General features: G+C 34.9%; 1 protein-coding gene across 42 annotated transcripts in view; it reads right to left on the bottom strand.

Moving 5' to 3' along the window:
• NEB (nebulin) overlaps positions 1-16,501 on the bottom strand; it is a 119,534-nt gene that overhangs the window by 32,337 nt on the left and 70,696 nt on the right. For 38 of the 42 annotated variants that reach the window (XM_072041337.1, XM_072041338.1, XM_072041301.1 and 35 more), the window contains 25 exons: positions 16,136-16,240; positions 15,940-16,044; positions 15,368-15,475; positions 14,563-14,676; positions 13,871-14,068; positions 13,060-13,164; positions 12,469-12,573; positions 12,065-12,172; positions 11,578-11,685; positions 10,524-10,631; positions 9,798-9,902; positions 9,606-9,710; positions 9,305-9,403; positions 8,990-9,100; positions 8,710-8,814; positions 7,924-8,028; positions 7,390-7,494; positions 6,829-6,933; positions 6,399-6,503; positions 6,177-6,281; positions 5,544-5,648; positions 4,383-4,487; positions 1,578-1,682; positions 1,299-1,406; positions 98-202 (listed from right to left, as the gene is read on the bottom strand). In XM_072041337.1, the coding sequence (XP_071897438.1) occupies positions 98-202; positions 1,299-1,406; positions 1,578-1,682; positions 4,383-4,487; positions 5,544-5,648; positions 6,177-6,281; positions 6,399-6,503; positions 6,829-6,933; positions 7,390-7,494; positions 7,924-8,028; positions 8,710-8,814; positions 8,990-9,100; positions 9,305-9,403; positions 9,606-9,710; positions 9,798-9,902; positions 10,524-10,631; positions 11,578-11,685; positions 12,065-12,172; positions 12,469-12,573; positions 13,060-13,164; positions 13,871-14,068; positions 14,563-14,676; positions 15,368-15,475; positions 15,940-16,044; positions 16,136-16,240 (2,742 nt within the window). Of the gene's footprint in view, positions 1-97; positions 203-1,298; positions 1,407-1,577; positions 1,683-3,620; positions 3,726-4,382; positions 4,488-5,543; positions 5,649-6,176; positions 6,282-6,398; positions 6,504-6,828; positions 6,934-7,389; positions 7,495-7,923; positions 8,029-8,709; positions 8,815-8,989; positions 9,101-9,304; positions 9,404-9,605; positions 9,711-9,797; positions 9,903-10,523; positions 10,632-11,577; positions 11,686-12,064; positions 12,173-12,468; positions 12,574-13,059; positions 13,165-13,870; positions 14,069-14,562; positions 14,677-15,367; positions 15,476-15,939; positions 16,045-16,135; positions 16,241-16,501 lie in introns of all 42 variants that reach the window. The other 4 variants (XM_072041302.1, XM_072041308.1, XM_072041336.1 and 1 more) reach the window with 2 other exon arrangements.

Genomic DNA, 16,501 nt, shown 5'->3' with positions numbered 1-16,501 from the left:
AATTTCAGTGGAATTGAAAATAATTTCCCTCAGTCTCCGCTGCTAGTCCCAACCACTGTCCATAAGAAAATTACAGTATTCATAAAACTGAACTCACGTTGCTGTTTAGCTTGTAAGCATGCCTTGGAGTCTTAATATGAACAGAATCTGCTACAACATTGCAGTGAGATTTATTCCTCTCGTACACTTCTTTGTATTTCAGCTAAAGAAAGACAAACATAAAAAACATTTACAAAGATAACACATAAAAGCTATAGTCAACAAGAAAAGCAGCAAAATATTAAAACTATAATACGAACAATTGCTTCTGTAAAGATAAAATCTTAACAGAATAATAGCTTAACAGAAAAATCTTAACAGAAAAATAATTTATATCACTAAAAATTTGTATCAATCTTCTCCTGGAAAGAAGGGACATGTTCAGCATCAGTATCCTTTGAATGGAAAATGTAGCAGGTAAAACTCACCATGAAGCACAGACTAAGTTTTAACAAAATCTATACATGAACAGTAATTCTGTCTGTTTCTACTTTTTTGTACCCAATACAGTATGTTTAAAGAAATTTATCTTCTGATAGGCACACTCAGGGCTTTCCAAAACCCCCTGTATAGAATCTCAAATTCGCCATTTAGTTTGGAACAAAAAAACGTACTTCAATTCACAGATCACTTTCACAAATCTTTGTCTCTTAATGATCCATATTAGGATTTGGATAATATTATTTTTCCCCCTCTAGATTTGCTCACTACACAGAGAATCCATACAGCACCTGAATGAGTCAGTTGGTACCTAGCCTCACAGTACTACATTGAGTTACAGAAGTGCTGCTATCATCATTTTATCTATGGAAATATAAGAAAAAAACAATACAAAGGGCAAAGAGAAAACCTAGGCTAGAAGAGGGAATCAGGACCAGGACTCCCAAATCCTATAACATTATCCATTTCACCTTCCTTTCTTTTTCTTTATAGCCTTCCATTAGAAATTAATGGAAGGCTAAAATACATACTTATGGTAGGTCAGAAAATTTACTTTACATATTCACAATATCCGTAGTAGAAATACATAAACACAGTAATGGATGACGTGCCTAACTCAAGGCTGCACAAAAGTCACTAACCAATATAGAAAGAAAACCCAGATGCAGAATTCCCAAGTACAACGTAAACAAAATAAGTTCACTCTAACAAGAAGTTTTTTTATGACAGGTTTGCACACAGGTTAAAAATATTACTTATCACAGCAAAAAGTTAATTAGATATGTTTTTGATATTACAGACAAGAATGATTTACTTACATCACTTATTCTGTCCTTGACCTTGCGCACGTGCAGTAACATAGGTGTATCATGAATCGTAGTATAGCCCTTAGGCTTCGCTTTGTTATACTCCAACTTGTAGATAATCTGAAGACACAAATCATAGATCATATTATTTCTCCAGTCTTGGTATCAATGGACAAAAATCAAGATAAGATACATTTTTTAACTGACTACTGAAAACGCTATATTTTCATTATTTTTGGAGGTCAGAATTCAGAGAAGGAAGTATGCTTGGTGGGGACTGACCACACTTACATCACTAATCTGTTTGTTGACTTTTGTAGTCCTTAAGTGTTCTGGAGTATCCACAACTGTAGTGTACTTATCTTTCTTCTTTTCATAGTCTTTTTTGTACTGAACCTGGTGATTGGCAAAGAGAATACATTAACCACCCAAACCAAGACAAAACATCTTCAGGAGATAAAGTTTTATATTCATTCACAAAGTTGCAAAATCCTCCCACCAAAGCCAGCGAAAGTTGAACATGCACAATAAACCAAACTTTGCAAACCCCTTATTTGCCTTAGAGGCTGCCTATTTGCAAGGTTAATTTTACATTTATTTCATTGGGTCTAAAAACTTTGTTTCTATCTTAAATCTCCACAATTGGGTTAAAAAAAAACAGTATCAGCAGAATAGTGACTTTTTGAATTCATAACAGGACATGATGTCATTTTAAAATATTAATTTGAATAGAGATAAATGTAAAACATCTTATACTACAGAAGATAAAATATAATGCCAGACTATTTTAAAGGCATCGGTAGCAGAATTTCATAATTTCTTCCTTAAAATTCATCTTATCCTACTCAGGACTCTGTCTGGTTTTCAGAGAATTTAGTGAGAACAGACCGTACATCAATAATAGCAATTCTTTGTAGATAGCCTCAAGGCAGGTGGAAAAGGTTAGAATACATTTTTTAAAACTTTCATCCTCTATCTTGTATCAGAAAATAAAACCATGCTTTTAAACAAGACTGAGACAGACAAAATATTAAAAAAATATATATAAACAACAAATTGAAACACAACATCAATTCAGAGGAACATACAGGTTAGGCAGAGTGCTATTTTTTTTCTTCAAACATACTCAAACTTACCTGCAAGGAGTTTTTAATGAGGTAATAAACAGAAATCCACCAATCAATTGAACAAAAATGTCTAGTTATGATCTTCAGTTCCATAATACTAACAGACTTTATTAACTGTGCTCATCCTGACATCTCCCTCACTCTCATGTGATTGGTTTCTATTGTTGCATTTCCAGTGTATAATTTATGTATTATATGCCAGTTTCATCTGACCCAGTCAGGAATCATTTTTGTCATTGAAAGGAGTAAAATAAGGATACTGCTTAGCAGATCTGATTTCAGAGCAGATATCAATATATATCAGTTAATTAATCCCATTTTTACCCAACTGTTACAAGCAAAACATATATGCAGGAATCCAGATTAAATGAAGGTGGACTACAGAAATTTAACTTTTCACGATATCATTTACAGGTCTTCTTTTATTTCATCAGAAATGCTAGTAAATTAGGCTCTTTTTTACTGTATGAACCAATAGATGAATCATAATCTCTACACTGCAGCACTCACAGCTGACAGGAGAGATTATTTTTGTTTATAAACTCTATGATGTGACTGTAGGAGGACTGTTTTGCTAACCTTGCTTAAAAGCAGAAAGTAGAGCAAGAAACTGATGGAAACATGACTTTGACTGCAGACTTGTGCACAGTACTCTTCCTACATCACTTTCACGGTCACTTAGAAGTAAGACATAACTCTCTTCTGTATCTAGGCACAATGTGTCACCATTCTCAAGCAGAGTGGTAGATAAATGTTGTAATCTACTCACCAAATTACTTCATCATAATCCTACTGAATTAGGGAATTTATGTTATGGGGGGCGGTCAGTCCAAGAAATGGTGGCAGAATGAGAGTTATGTTTGGAAAAGATGAGGAACAGCTAATATACAGTATCTTAAAATGTTAAAAAATGTGGAAAATGCTCTTTATGAATTATTACATAGAAGGATATATATCAATTATTTGTAATGAAAGGAGGAAATGGAGGCAAGATCAGCCTGAGCCGGGTGAAGCTCAACTCACAATAAATATTTTTTCAGATAGTCTGTTCTCAAAGCTATTTTACCATAGCCAGCATTAAGCACATGGAGAAAACTTTGGAGTCTGATATCTGTGGATACTTAAGAGAACTCACAAGCATTAAATATTAAAAGGCCAAGCAACTAAATTGTATACCGTCTCCTACAGCAGCAGTTCTTCGTATTACCTGGCTCCATAAGTATGTGTTGTAGAGAGCTGTCAGCATATCTGGCCTCAGAATTTCATTACATCCATGTTGCAGGAGCATCTTGGCAAAGGATTTATATTTTTTCTGTGCATGCAAATGGCAACGAAGTACAAAAGAGACTTGTGAACACCATAAACAAACAATAACACAGCTCTAGATCCCAGACACTTTGAGAGTGGAGAGATTTAGGCAAAGTACTATATGTATTCATTCACATGTGCATACAATTCACATCGATATAATTAAAAATGTCAAGGGTATATATTGAAATATTTTAATATTATCCTATTAAGGAGGTTACAAAAATATTTTGGGGGAGATAAGGGCGAATTATAGATAACAGCAAGGGCACTCAAAAATCAATATGATGCTGCTGCTTATGAGTAAGAAGATAATATTTGTGAAAGTCATTGAAAGAGAACTAATAAATAAATGCATGGTACAACATGCATTTTTTTAAAATCTCTCTAATGACTTCAACAGGCCTTAGATCAGAAATTAATGGAAGATGATGTCAATTGATGCACAATATATGAAAGTACATACAGCAGAGATCAGCTCACTCAAAAAGTAATAACTCTTTTTGGGTGGCAAAACAAAGACTGTCTGATCTGAACTAAAACATCACAATATCACAGGTGAAACCTCTGATACTGCCAGCTGTAGACGTTTCACACAGACAGAGTAGCTGTGAGTGAACCAGGCACTTTCTGGCAGCACTGGCGAGTGCTCCTACAGTACCTGACTGCTCAGTGTAGTCCCCCACTTGGCCAGGAGATTCCTAGGATCATCCACAATAACGCTGTACCTATCTTTGAGCTTCTCATAGGCAGCCTTATATAATTTCTGCTCAGAATAGCATAATACATCGTAACAAATTAAAAGAAGAGAGTGAAGACACAAAGAAATCCTGAGATCACAGTTCTAACCTTTTAAACCTCTTTATATGAAATACTTAAAGGCTGGGATTGAAGTTCATGTCCAAAATAGAAAAAGATATTTAAAAAAAAAAAAAAAAAAAAGAGAGAGAGAGAACAAACAAACAGGAAAAGAAAAAGAAAAAGAAAAAAAAAACAACAGATATGTCCAGGTAACATATGCATTTCTAAAATTCCACTGGAAGGCCTAATTTACAATTTAAGGACACCTACATCCTATTCCTGCCACTCTTCAATAAGCCATTTTATAACCTACTTTATTCATGAAAAAGAACTGATGAAACAACTCTACATGCAGCTAGACTCTTGATTTGAGTACAAAGAGAGCACAAAGAAATGCAAGGGTAAAATAGAATATTATATTATCATCAGACTTTTTGCAAGTGAAAGCTATAATCCTTCATCACAAAAACATCATTCATAACAGAAAACGTTTAGGCAAGTTCATTGCAATGCCTGGGACCCCACTGGCTATACTTTTTCTCATCTATTCTTATCATATTATTTTTTTCCTTATTTGCTCTACCAAACAATAACAAGACTGAATATTAACAATGTTCCACAACAAGTTCTGGCTCATTGCTTATCAAATTGAGTATGAAATTATAGCAATGGTACTGGAACGGTATCTGTGATGAACCAGTTTTTCTTTTACCTAGAACACATGATAGCATAATGCCTTCACTGACAAGTAAGCAATGTTTCTTTCAGGAATTTCAAAAAAGGAACAGGGGTCCAGATTTCACTTTTTAGTCACTGTAAACCTGCTCTGTTCTAGTACTCAGGCATATCATAGGTACAACCTTATATTTCTTGATTTTAGTCTGAACTTAAGACACCTTTAGTTCTGAATCTATTTTTATTTATTTACTGTTTCATAAGGAAGATGAACCCTTGACTATTTATTAACATACACAAACTTGTTACTACAGTATGAGACTCTACAGAAATCTTTATCACTTACCCCATCCATCAATTGAGTTGCATGTTTAAAATGCTTGTTAATTGGAGAGTCAGCTACATAGTTAAAATGAGACTTAGTCTTTTCAAATATCTCCTTGTACTTACACTGGAGAAAAAACACCAAAAAACAACATATTCCAAAGTTAATTCAAAGTTCAGTAAGGTAATGAAGACCAATAATTTTAGAAACTATTTGCAGCAAAAACATGGTAGAATTATTGCATATGTGTGTTTACCCTAACTTCAAGCAAAAAATATTTTAGAGCAAAATAGTTGTAAATAAATAGTAAATAGGAATAAATGGTAAATGGTAATAAATAGCTTACAGGATGGAGCTGTCACATAGAGAAAACAATGGAAGATTCAAATGTTCATAATTTTAAAGCTAAACTTACAATCACTAGAAAAATTATTTTGGAGCAGATATCTTTAGAAGGAACAGAGAGGGTAAGTAAAAGATTGCTTTGCCTCTCTTTTATAGTAAGAACTGAAATTTTATATGTTATATCTTCAGTTCTGTCACAGCAGATTCATATCAATGTCTACGTCAACTGGATACTCCTGAGAAACATTTAGTTACAATATAAGCAAGCATCAAATAATATTTAGCAAAAATTCAAACTGTTTTACTCACCCCACTGTAGAGCACTTTATTCTTTTCCGCCAGAGCAAAATCTGGAGTATCCCATGCATAGCAGCCAATGCCTCTGAGCCATGATAAGTCTTCCTTGTATTTAACCTTTAGAAAAGAAGTAAAAGCTGCCTTCACTTTCTCAAGTAATAAGACTTGTTTTTCATTTTGAAAACCTACATATAAAGTTTCAACCTCTCACATCTAGGAACTATTTGAACTCACATCACTAATAGCATCTGTGACTGCGCGATGATGGAAATGTTCTGGTCGGTCTGGGATCGATCTCCAGATTCCCAGCTGGCTCATATAGTTTTCCTTGTATTTCACCTTCAAAGAAAATTGGAGAATGAAAAGAATTTGAGAACACAACACTCCATCCCATGCAATTTTAAAATTTTCTTTTTTTTCTTTTTTTCCTGAAACATCAGAAGTAAAACAGTGTAAATAAGATTTACTTTCATTCACCTTTTTAAAAGCAAAGGCAAGCAAGTGCCTTTTATCTTTCAAAGAAGGAAATAAATTAATGTTAATAGTGCTGATCATATTTTTCTAATTCTTTGACACAGTCAAAAAGAGCAATAGAATAAACAGCATGTTATAGGTTATTAAATAACAAACATTAATTAGGAATGAAAATCTTATATATACGTACACTGCTAATATCATCAGTGACCTTTCGATGATAGACAATATCCAAAGCATCTTTCACTGTGTGGTATTTCCCCTTAGTATTCTCAAAGGTTTCTTTGTAGCGCAACTGGTAAGAAAAATAATAATATTAAATTAGAAAGTTCTCAGTGACATGCAAGTCAACTCCTAAAACCATACTGAGATGAAAATACCTGATAAAAGGTATTCTATCCTGGCTCCAGCATCAATCATTTCACTCTAGTCTGCACTATTTGGCAATTTCATGTATACGCAACTTATTTTAAATCTACTTTTTCTTTTGTTTTAAGTCAGCAATTCCGTGCAAGGCAAAATGAATTATAATTATGAATGATAATAAATGAAAGAAAGCATTACAGTGACATCAAGGGAAAACTTAATCTCTGTCATAACAAATGAAAATATAAACAGAAAAGGGTGACAGTTTATTAGCCACACTGAGATACTCTAGGCTTTACATGCTTGTTTGCCATCGATCCTTTTTTTGCTCTTTTCTGAAGAAAACAAGAAAAAGCAGCAGAGAAAGTTTTTATGGACTACATACATCACTGGCATTCAGGTATGCTCTCTTGGCTCTGATCAAGACTGGTGTGTCAGGGATAGGTGTGTATTTATCCTTCATCTTCTCATACTGGGTTTTATACTTCGTCTAAAAGAGACAGAAAAAGGGAGAAGTTACTTCTTTAGTCTTTGAAGCATTTTGCTAACCTGGTGTAATGTTAACACCAAGAGGTGCTACACTGAGTGCACAAAGTCATTCTTGCAAAGCTCTTCTGTCAAAACACTGTGAAACAAGCTCAGCTCTTCAGCTCTTTCAAGGTGTTCCAGATCTTGGAGCCAATCTGCCACATACTCTGCAAACAAGTTTATAGAAGCAGGTGTCTTGTAAAATACTTAAGTGTAAAGAAATGTGTACTCATTTACCCCAATTTATAAAGGAAATGTGGAACTTAAGCATAAGAGACACAATACCAAATAAAGGGTAAACAGTTTTGAGCCTTTAACCTGTCAATAACATTAGAAGCAAAACTTTGAAACAGTTCAGCATAGTGTTACCAAACAAGACCAAGTATCTTACCTCGCTGACCATGTCCTTTACATGCCTAGCATGTGTGAAGGCTGGAGTCCGACCATCAGCATGGTGGTGAGGTCTCTCTTTTGTGGCAAGCTCCACATACAAGTACTGCAGCAAGACAAAAAGAAGAAAAAAAAATACATTTCAAGTAAGTTTTACTTTATCACCTTGAAAGATGATTGATTGTAAGTTCACAATGCATACATAACCACCCAATTTACCCCAGGAGAAAATACTGTCCTCTTTCATATTCCGTATTATCTCAGTTCATCTTTCTCTACTAGTACTCCCAATGTTCTGTAAATGCCAGTAACATGCTTACAAACCCAGAAGTCAAATGTTTGTGACATCAGTGACCTCTCTGCCCTAGATCTACACCTAGCTTTAGATAAAAGCATCCAAAGAGCCTGTTTTTATCTGGTGGGTAACATCATTTTGAACTAGAAGTTCAGATATTAAAGTGCTATATGAATAAAGAAATGATGATGAGTAAATGGTAGGTGGATAAAAGCATTTATTCCTCTGACAAAGTTAGAGTTTCAGAGAATTTGAACACAACTCTAGCACAGTTCAGTGATTTGTTTCAGACGGACAAAGCTGGATATGTCCATTATAGAGACATGTCCAACATGAAAATTCATAGCCACTTGAAAATTAACAATGGCTATTTTAAAAAGTGATTTCTAGGATTTGATATTGCTTTGAAATGACCTGGAAAGATTTTGCTGTACTCTAAGAGAATATTAAGAGGGATCCCCTGATTGTTTTCTAACAGTACAAATTTTTCACCTGGCTCTGTATTTTTTGTCCTTGTTTGGCTCTTAAGAAGTCAGGTGTATCAAGGATGGAAGTATATTTTGTCTTCAGCTCCTTGCCTGCAGCTCTGTAAACAAGCTAGAAAAAGACAGGTGTGAGAATTATTTCTTATGCTACGCATATACATTTAGCAGCTGAGCAATCACAGCTTTGCAATTATAGCATCTCACATATTTGTGAAAAAACAGTGAGAAGATAAGAGCTTTATGTAATTATAGCTACCAAAGATGGACAAAAATAATATAGAGCTTACTTCACTCAAATGCGTTTTTAGTTCCTGAACTGTCCTGTATCCAGGAGTATCCAATACCACGCTGTATTTATCTCGCATCTTCTTTGCTGTATCAGTGTATATGTAGTTAGACTGAAAAATAAAGGCCATATCACTTAGGAAGCTTTTATTCTTGGTAGCAAAGAAAATTTTACAGCATAACATAACAACACTTTGAAACAAATGACTAGATACATAGCAAGACATGTTGTCACAAGTCTTTACTCATTGTCATACATTTTATTTCTTGGAAGTACATAATACATGTCAATAAATCTATTGTTGTTAGAATCTTACCCAAAGCTTACGCAGCTGACGAGCACGGACCATATCAGGAGTGTCATATAGGAAGCAACCTAAGCCCCTCAACCAAGTCAGATCCTCTTTGTATTTAATCTATGAGGCAATTAGAAAAAGAAAAAACGAATGTTAACGATGGGGTATGTTCATTAATCAGTCGTTAAACACAGATATAAAGATATAAAGCATTTATTTATTACATAATAGAATGCAGGTGATAAGCAAAATTCCACTTTCACTATAAAAGTATTAGGCCTGCTGCATTCAGATACCAGGTATCTTAACAGAAGTTGCTTACATCACTTGTGATGTCTCCAACATAGCGGCAGTGCAACACCTGGGGAGTATATGGCAAGGAAATCAAGTGTCCCTGCATCCTGAAGAAATCTGACTTGTAGATCAACTGAAAGACAAAGTAAAAATAGCATTTCATGTGTTTGATTATGAACATTCCAAATCCCTTCTGTTTCTCTGTTAGAAAGACACATACATCACTGACAGCTTCCTGTGTTGCTTTGACTTGACGGATTTCTGGTGTGTCTGGAGTGGTATGAATCTTGTCCTTGTTCTTGTGGTATGTTGCCCGATACAACCTCTGTATTAAAAGGAGACAGCTACACGTTAAAAACTTAAAATAGCAAGAAGTTTGGCAGAATGTAAGTATTTGTATTTTTAAGCCAGCTGTTTTGCTATATATTAGAGCACTACTGGAAAAATGGGAGCAAACATACTATCTTCTAACCAGGCAAAGATTTTCCACATTTGAGAGGAGCATCTCTAATATATGGAGAATCTAAGACTTAAATCCTACAAATATGTAAATACGTATATTTAATTTTCATCCTATTAAAGTCAATGATCAAAGAACTGAGTACATATGTATAAAACTCTACAGATTCAACATCATAAAGATGCAATAATTTCTGTGCATCTTTAATCAAATAGCAGCAGAATGGTTAATAAAATTAGGCTGCAAGTGATTTCATATGATGGTAACAGTTGTACAGGACTATATAAAGTCAGTTACAAAGAACTTTAAAAAGCCATGCCCAACTGTAAGGGTGAACCAATGATCCCTTGCCTTTCTTGGTGGGATTTGTCTAACCTGTTCTTAAAAGCCTCAGTGAACAGGGATCCTTCAGTCTTCCCACTCAATGTGTCCTCATAACCCTCATTACAAATACAAATGAAAACAAATAAAAAATGTTTCCCATACCTCATTAATGACTTGATTCACTTTCTTCACATTTTCAAACCCAACATCTTTAGGTCCCAGAGTATAGCCTTTAGCTTTCATATGTTCATAGGCTTCTTTATATTTCAGCTATGAAGTGGCAAAAAAAAAACAAAAAAAAAAACAAAAAAAAACTTTTAGTTAGAACAAAAACATATAGAAACTAAATTTGCTTGTGCTTTTACTTACACTGCAGTTCTGACAGCAATTTAAGCAGATTTTTACAAACAGATTTTTGGAGATTGTCAAATGAGATTTAGCTACATGAGAGCTAAATACACTAGGCATCAACACTATTTTTACGTCCATAACGTGGCCTAAGTTTAATAACATTATAAATTTCTCTTGCACCTAATAAGGCATCCATATCTGCCTAAGGAAACTTTAATTTTGATAGTAATTGCTTCAGATAGTTATAAATTTCAATAACACTGAAATTCTGTTAAGGTAAACAGTATCAGTGCTGGAGCCTGAGTGCACAAGTAAGAATTTATTGTTCTGACTAGCCACACCAAGGATGTCAGTCTTTGCCAGAGCTATGCTGTAGATGTGTCTGTCTTCAGCCCTGCCTCTGTTCACAATTCCTGGATGGACCCTGGTCCTACATTGCAAGTAACTTGTCTTCAGCCCTGTTAGTAGCCCCGTTTCTAGCCCTGTCTCTTGGATTTACGTTGGACCTATGTTGTAGGTAGCTTGTCTCCAATTTCTGTCCTGTCTCCTGCAGCTCCTGACTGGACCCATGTGGAAGGAGCTTGGGCCTCACCTTGTGCGAGACTGTAGATGTAAGCTGTTATCAGAACCCTGCTCTGCCTACCCTACTCAGTGGGACTTCACACTGGCCGATGAGGTCACTGCCTATGCCATGGTCACCATCAGCTCCTGTCTCAGGCATATACATATACATATAACTCTTGCTGCTCTCTGACAAGCACACTCATATTTGAGAAATGACTGCCTCAATAATTGTTTACTCCTAGAAAATTGGCATCAAATATTCCCTTGAGACTCATGCTGTATGACTCAGTGCATTACTTACATCACTGCCAATGTACTGGACATGTTTAGCATGCTGAAAGCCAGGTGTATCTGTAGGAAGGCTGTATCCAGTAGGCAGAGCTTTCACACCAGCCCAGCGATACAAGTTCTGTAAGGTGGTGGAGAGGAGAGAGAGAAAAGGAGTTTGAGACAACTGTGTGCAATATTTGAGAGTATTCAATAGCTAAACAGGAAATCTCTTATATACAACTGGCAAAAGATTTCCCACATAACTGTATGATAATGCATACTTGCAGATTAAATAAGGACATTTTCCCACTTTAATTTTAGAGCAGTGAAATCTAACTTCTTTATCTGAAGAGCTAAAGACCAACTTTTAAAGAATTTGTGTTTTGAATATCAGAGAACATTGTGGATTTGCAAAAAATAAAATCAAGAGGAAATATGAACATGCATCAGAAACACAGGAGAAAAATATGACCCTTGTATTTGGCATCCTGTTAAAAAAACAAAATGTTTATACTTACTTCGCTCTGTATTTTGTTGGCATGATATGCCCGCTCTAAATCTACTGTTTTATCTGTAGGAATCATTTTGCCTTTGACATTATGTTTATATTCACCACGATAGACAGCCTGAGGGAAAAAAAAAGTAATTAGAAGAGAGTCATCATATATTTTGTCACAGGAAGTATTGTTTGCAAACACATGGAAATATCTCCTAAAATCGATGGGTTTTTTGATTCAGGAAATTAATAATTTTAATGATTGTGTTCTAGTGATTAGCTATTTAGTGATATCATAATGAAGGCATAGGCAATGAGGTGTAGATAACCAGCAACGAAACAATTAAATGATTAAACATATTAAAAGTCACATTTCTAGAATTTGTGAGGGAATGGCGTATGCAATATTGGAGGTGAAACACTTACTTCACTTAAATTCAAGCCACTGAGGACATTCTGGACATAGACAGGAGTATCCATGACCACAGTGTAGTCATTCTTCATCTTTTCTGCCTTAGATTTGTACTTAATCTGCAGAGAGAAATTCAAGAGCTCTAATTAGTAAGACTAGTCATTATGAATTGAATTTATTACATTACTATGTTACTAGTTACTATTTATTTTATTACTTAATGATTATACTAGTGAATCTGTAAGCAGAAAGTGTATTGAAATTATGGCTAAATAAATGAGCATGGCACCTGAGTACCTCGGTATCCTCTTCTCTAGGCAGAACAAATCAAGTGACCTCAGCCATTCCTCATTCATCTTGTACTCTAGAAGCTTCACCATCTTTGTAGCCCTCATTTGGATGCTCTCTAATAGTTTTATATCCTTCTTATAGAAAGCCCTGGGGAATCCTCTCTAGTGACTAGCCATATATGAATACTTCAGTAGAGAAGGATATATAACATTTTCCAGACCATATTTGGACTAGAAAAAAGCTACTCCATCCTTTTAATACAATGGTTTGAAAAACAGTAAGAAATAGAACCAACGTATCCAGTTCAGACTCACATCACTGCGAAGGTCATAGGCATGTTTGGCATGGAGAATCTCAGGAGTGTCCCAAACGAAGCAGCCAATGCCTTTCAGCCAGTTAAGATCATCCTTGTATACCACCTAAGATATGAGATCAAAGAAGCAATCTGTAAGACTTCCACTGTGGTCTAATTCCTTAATGCCACATCAGCCTGAAACATAGTTGTCAAATGATGACAAGTACAGGTCCTGGTATTTTGACCATTTTTGTTTTGAGAAAAAATAATAATAATAATAAAATACTTTTGGAATTGAACACATTTTTCTTCAGTGATTCATTTCTGCCAGTGAATTAAACAAACAAACAAACAAAACCACAGTAACTAAAAAAAAACAACAAACTATTTGCATATCCTACTGGGCAATGCTTTATTGATAGATCACTGACCTGCTCCTGGACTGAACTAAGCAAGGCAAGCACATGGAAGCTTTGTATCACTGGAATTTCCTCTCTCAAATTTCCAAAGTGCCCACATCTTATGCAACCAAATCATAAAGGATACTTTACATACAAAGATGGCTGAACTGGTAGAACTGTGAAGTTATGGCCCAAATGCCTTTACTGGTAACACTGAAATTATGCATCCTTAGCCACATCCCAGTCACAGACCAGTGGCCAAGTATCACAGAAACATGATACAGATGCTATTTAGTGGTGCATACAAAGGTACAAGTGTAACCTCAGAGTGCTCCAACTATTTCTTTGCAAAATCATTCCTGCTAACAGGGCACAAATGCAAGAATCTTTTTAAAAAGTGATCTACAAACAAATTAGTTGTGAACTTACATCACTGAGTTGATCAGTTACTTTTCGAACATGGGCATTGATTTGAAGATCTGGTAGGCAGATCCATTCGTGCAGATGTGTGCGATAATCAATTTCACTGATTTTCTTCTGTGCATCCTTAGCAGAAATTATGTCTACCATGTCTGGAATAATGTGGACTTTGGCTTTATTCTTTTCATAGGTTTCCTTGTACAGACGCTGCAGAGTCAAAACAGTACATTAGTAATTCTGACAAATAGCCTCAAACATTAACTGATGATAAATTTTAGGCAAAGTTAGTGATATTTTCACAAAATGTTAGTTGGAAAGCAATCACTTTGGCTATGATTGAAATGTCTATCTTGCCTGCTTTAAAAATTTGCAGGTAAGGAACCTTCCAGCCTATCATAGTAATTAACACAAGTGATAAAATCTGATTTGTCAAATTTTCATTGTACTTGTGTTAAAAGGAGGTAGACTAGGTGGTGCCCTGTTTTATACATAAACATATATTGCAGTGAAGGTTTAGTACTGCAGACAAATTAATGGTTGACGCAGAAGCTTGAAAAGGTGTATTTGTAGGTGTATTATTGTATTTAGCAAATACTGAACATTGCATATTGAAATATGATATCACATGGATTCTCTGAGTAGCCTCTTCTGAAATAAGTATGGTTTTATCAGAAAAAAAAATATCAGAATACAACACTTACATCAATATTAAGTTTTCCAACTCTAAGACACCTTGCTGTATTGGGATCATCCTCAACACCTCTAGGTACCGTGTACAGTGCTTTAAACTTGTCATATTCTTCTCGGTATTTTACCTAAGCAGATACAAAGAAAGACAACAAATAGACTCCAATGAGACAACTATATTTTTGGAACCAAATTCATCAGTAAGCAAATCACTTAGTTGAGTCTGAAAAGAAAAGGAAGTATTTGAAGCAGGATCTTGGTTTTCTATTTCATTTTCAGCTGCAAAGAATGCACATTGTAATTCTCTTTGTAAAAGTAATGTCATCTGTCTAGAAGGCTTTTAAATAAAAAGATGCAATAAACAATTTAGTTATTGTTCCATCTCCTTCTTTTAAAGATATCCATGAAGACAGTGATCTCTCATTAGCCACTGTTCAGCAAAGGGTCAGATTATGTTCTTTTATACTCAGTGAAACATCACTTAAAGACTTGTATAACATTTGGTGTTTTTCTGACCTGAATGCTTGTGCAATTTAGTATAAAAAAGAGCGAATCAGGAATTTTCAAGCTGTTTCTATTACTGTAAAATGCAACATTTATTTCAATGAAAAGAAGCAGCAAAGGACTGTTACCCGAATTATCATCACATAAAAGTGATTCTCTACAAATACATATTATATCTAAACTGAAAACAGAAGATTCTGTGATTCTAACATAATTTTAAAAAGCTTTGATAACTACAGCATATGCATGACACGAAAGATTTCATTACTAGAACTGATGATCTGAATAAAAAATCAAAGTATTTTATTCACTTACATAACTAGCATTATGCTTCAGTTCTTTTGCACGTGCTAAGGATACAGCATCAGAAGGCATTATATAGCTAGTAGCTTTCACTCTGTCCCAGGCTTCCTTGTAAAGATTCTGTGGGGAAATAGAAAGTCTCTGTGAGTAAAAAACTTCTGGGGAATAACTGATGTCCAGTAATATATCCTTTCTGTTTTTACTTATACACTATTTATTATTTATTTAACTATTACTTAACATGAAATAAACTAGTATGGTAGTTTAATCTTGATAGCACACATAAAAGTTGACAAAATGCTTTCCAACTAGTCTTGTCCATTCTCATAAAACAACTTTATTTGGTTCAGGTGCAGTTTTCTTCAGGGAATCCATTTATTAATGCAGGTATTTTGACAAAACTAGAACTACAGATGTAAAATATGCCCTCTGCCTGAAATGCAGTTACCTTCTCCATACTCAAACAACACAGAGGGCTGTCACTTGACTTTGGAAGCTTATCTTCAACCAGAGTGAACAAGCAAAATAAAACAAAAGCCCACAGATTAGCACCTCAAGAGAAAAAAAAATGTAGAAACACTTACATTGCTAAAAAGATGTTTCAAATTTTGAACTCTTTCAGAATCCACTGTTTCAGTCACAGTTGTATACTTGTCCTTAGTTTTATGGTAATCTTCTTTGTATTTCACCTACAGGAAGATAGGAAGACAGATTTAGTGCACTTGTTTCAGTTCTCAGGAGTGAGAGGAAAAGCCTCAGCAGACAAAGTGGGAGACTCACATCACTGGCATTTATGCCACTTTGCACTGCAGTCACGTAAACTGGTGTATCTGTAACAACACCAAAGTTCTGGAAATTTTCTTTTCCTGCAGCTGTGTATTTTATCTGAGGAAACAGAAAAAAAAATAATAATAATTCTGAAACTAAGTTCCCTGCCAGCTTCCTTTAAAATCAGTTCTGGACAACTGAAACCCAGGATTACAGTCCTATTATAACCAACTTAAAAGTGACAAGCCATAGAGAAGAAATACCTCTATATAGAAATACAGCAAGTATGAATTAATAATGAAAATTGCTTATCATGTACAGCACATAGTAGGCTAAGAAAACAATCAGCAAAGCAACAGACTATTCTCCCAACATAAA

Source organism: Anas platyrhynchos, chromosome 7 (genome assembly GCF_047663525.1).
Source record: "Anas platyrhynchos isolate ZD024472 breed Pekin duck chromosome 7, IASCAAS_PekinDuck_T2T, whole genome shotgun sequence".
NCBI lineage: Eukaryota > Metazoa > Chordata > Aves > Anseriformes > Anatidae > Anas > Anas platyrhynchos.
This window is presented reverse-complemented; position numbering and strand designations above follow the sequence as displayed.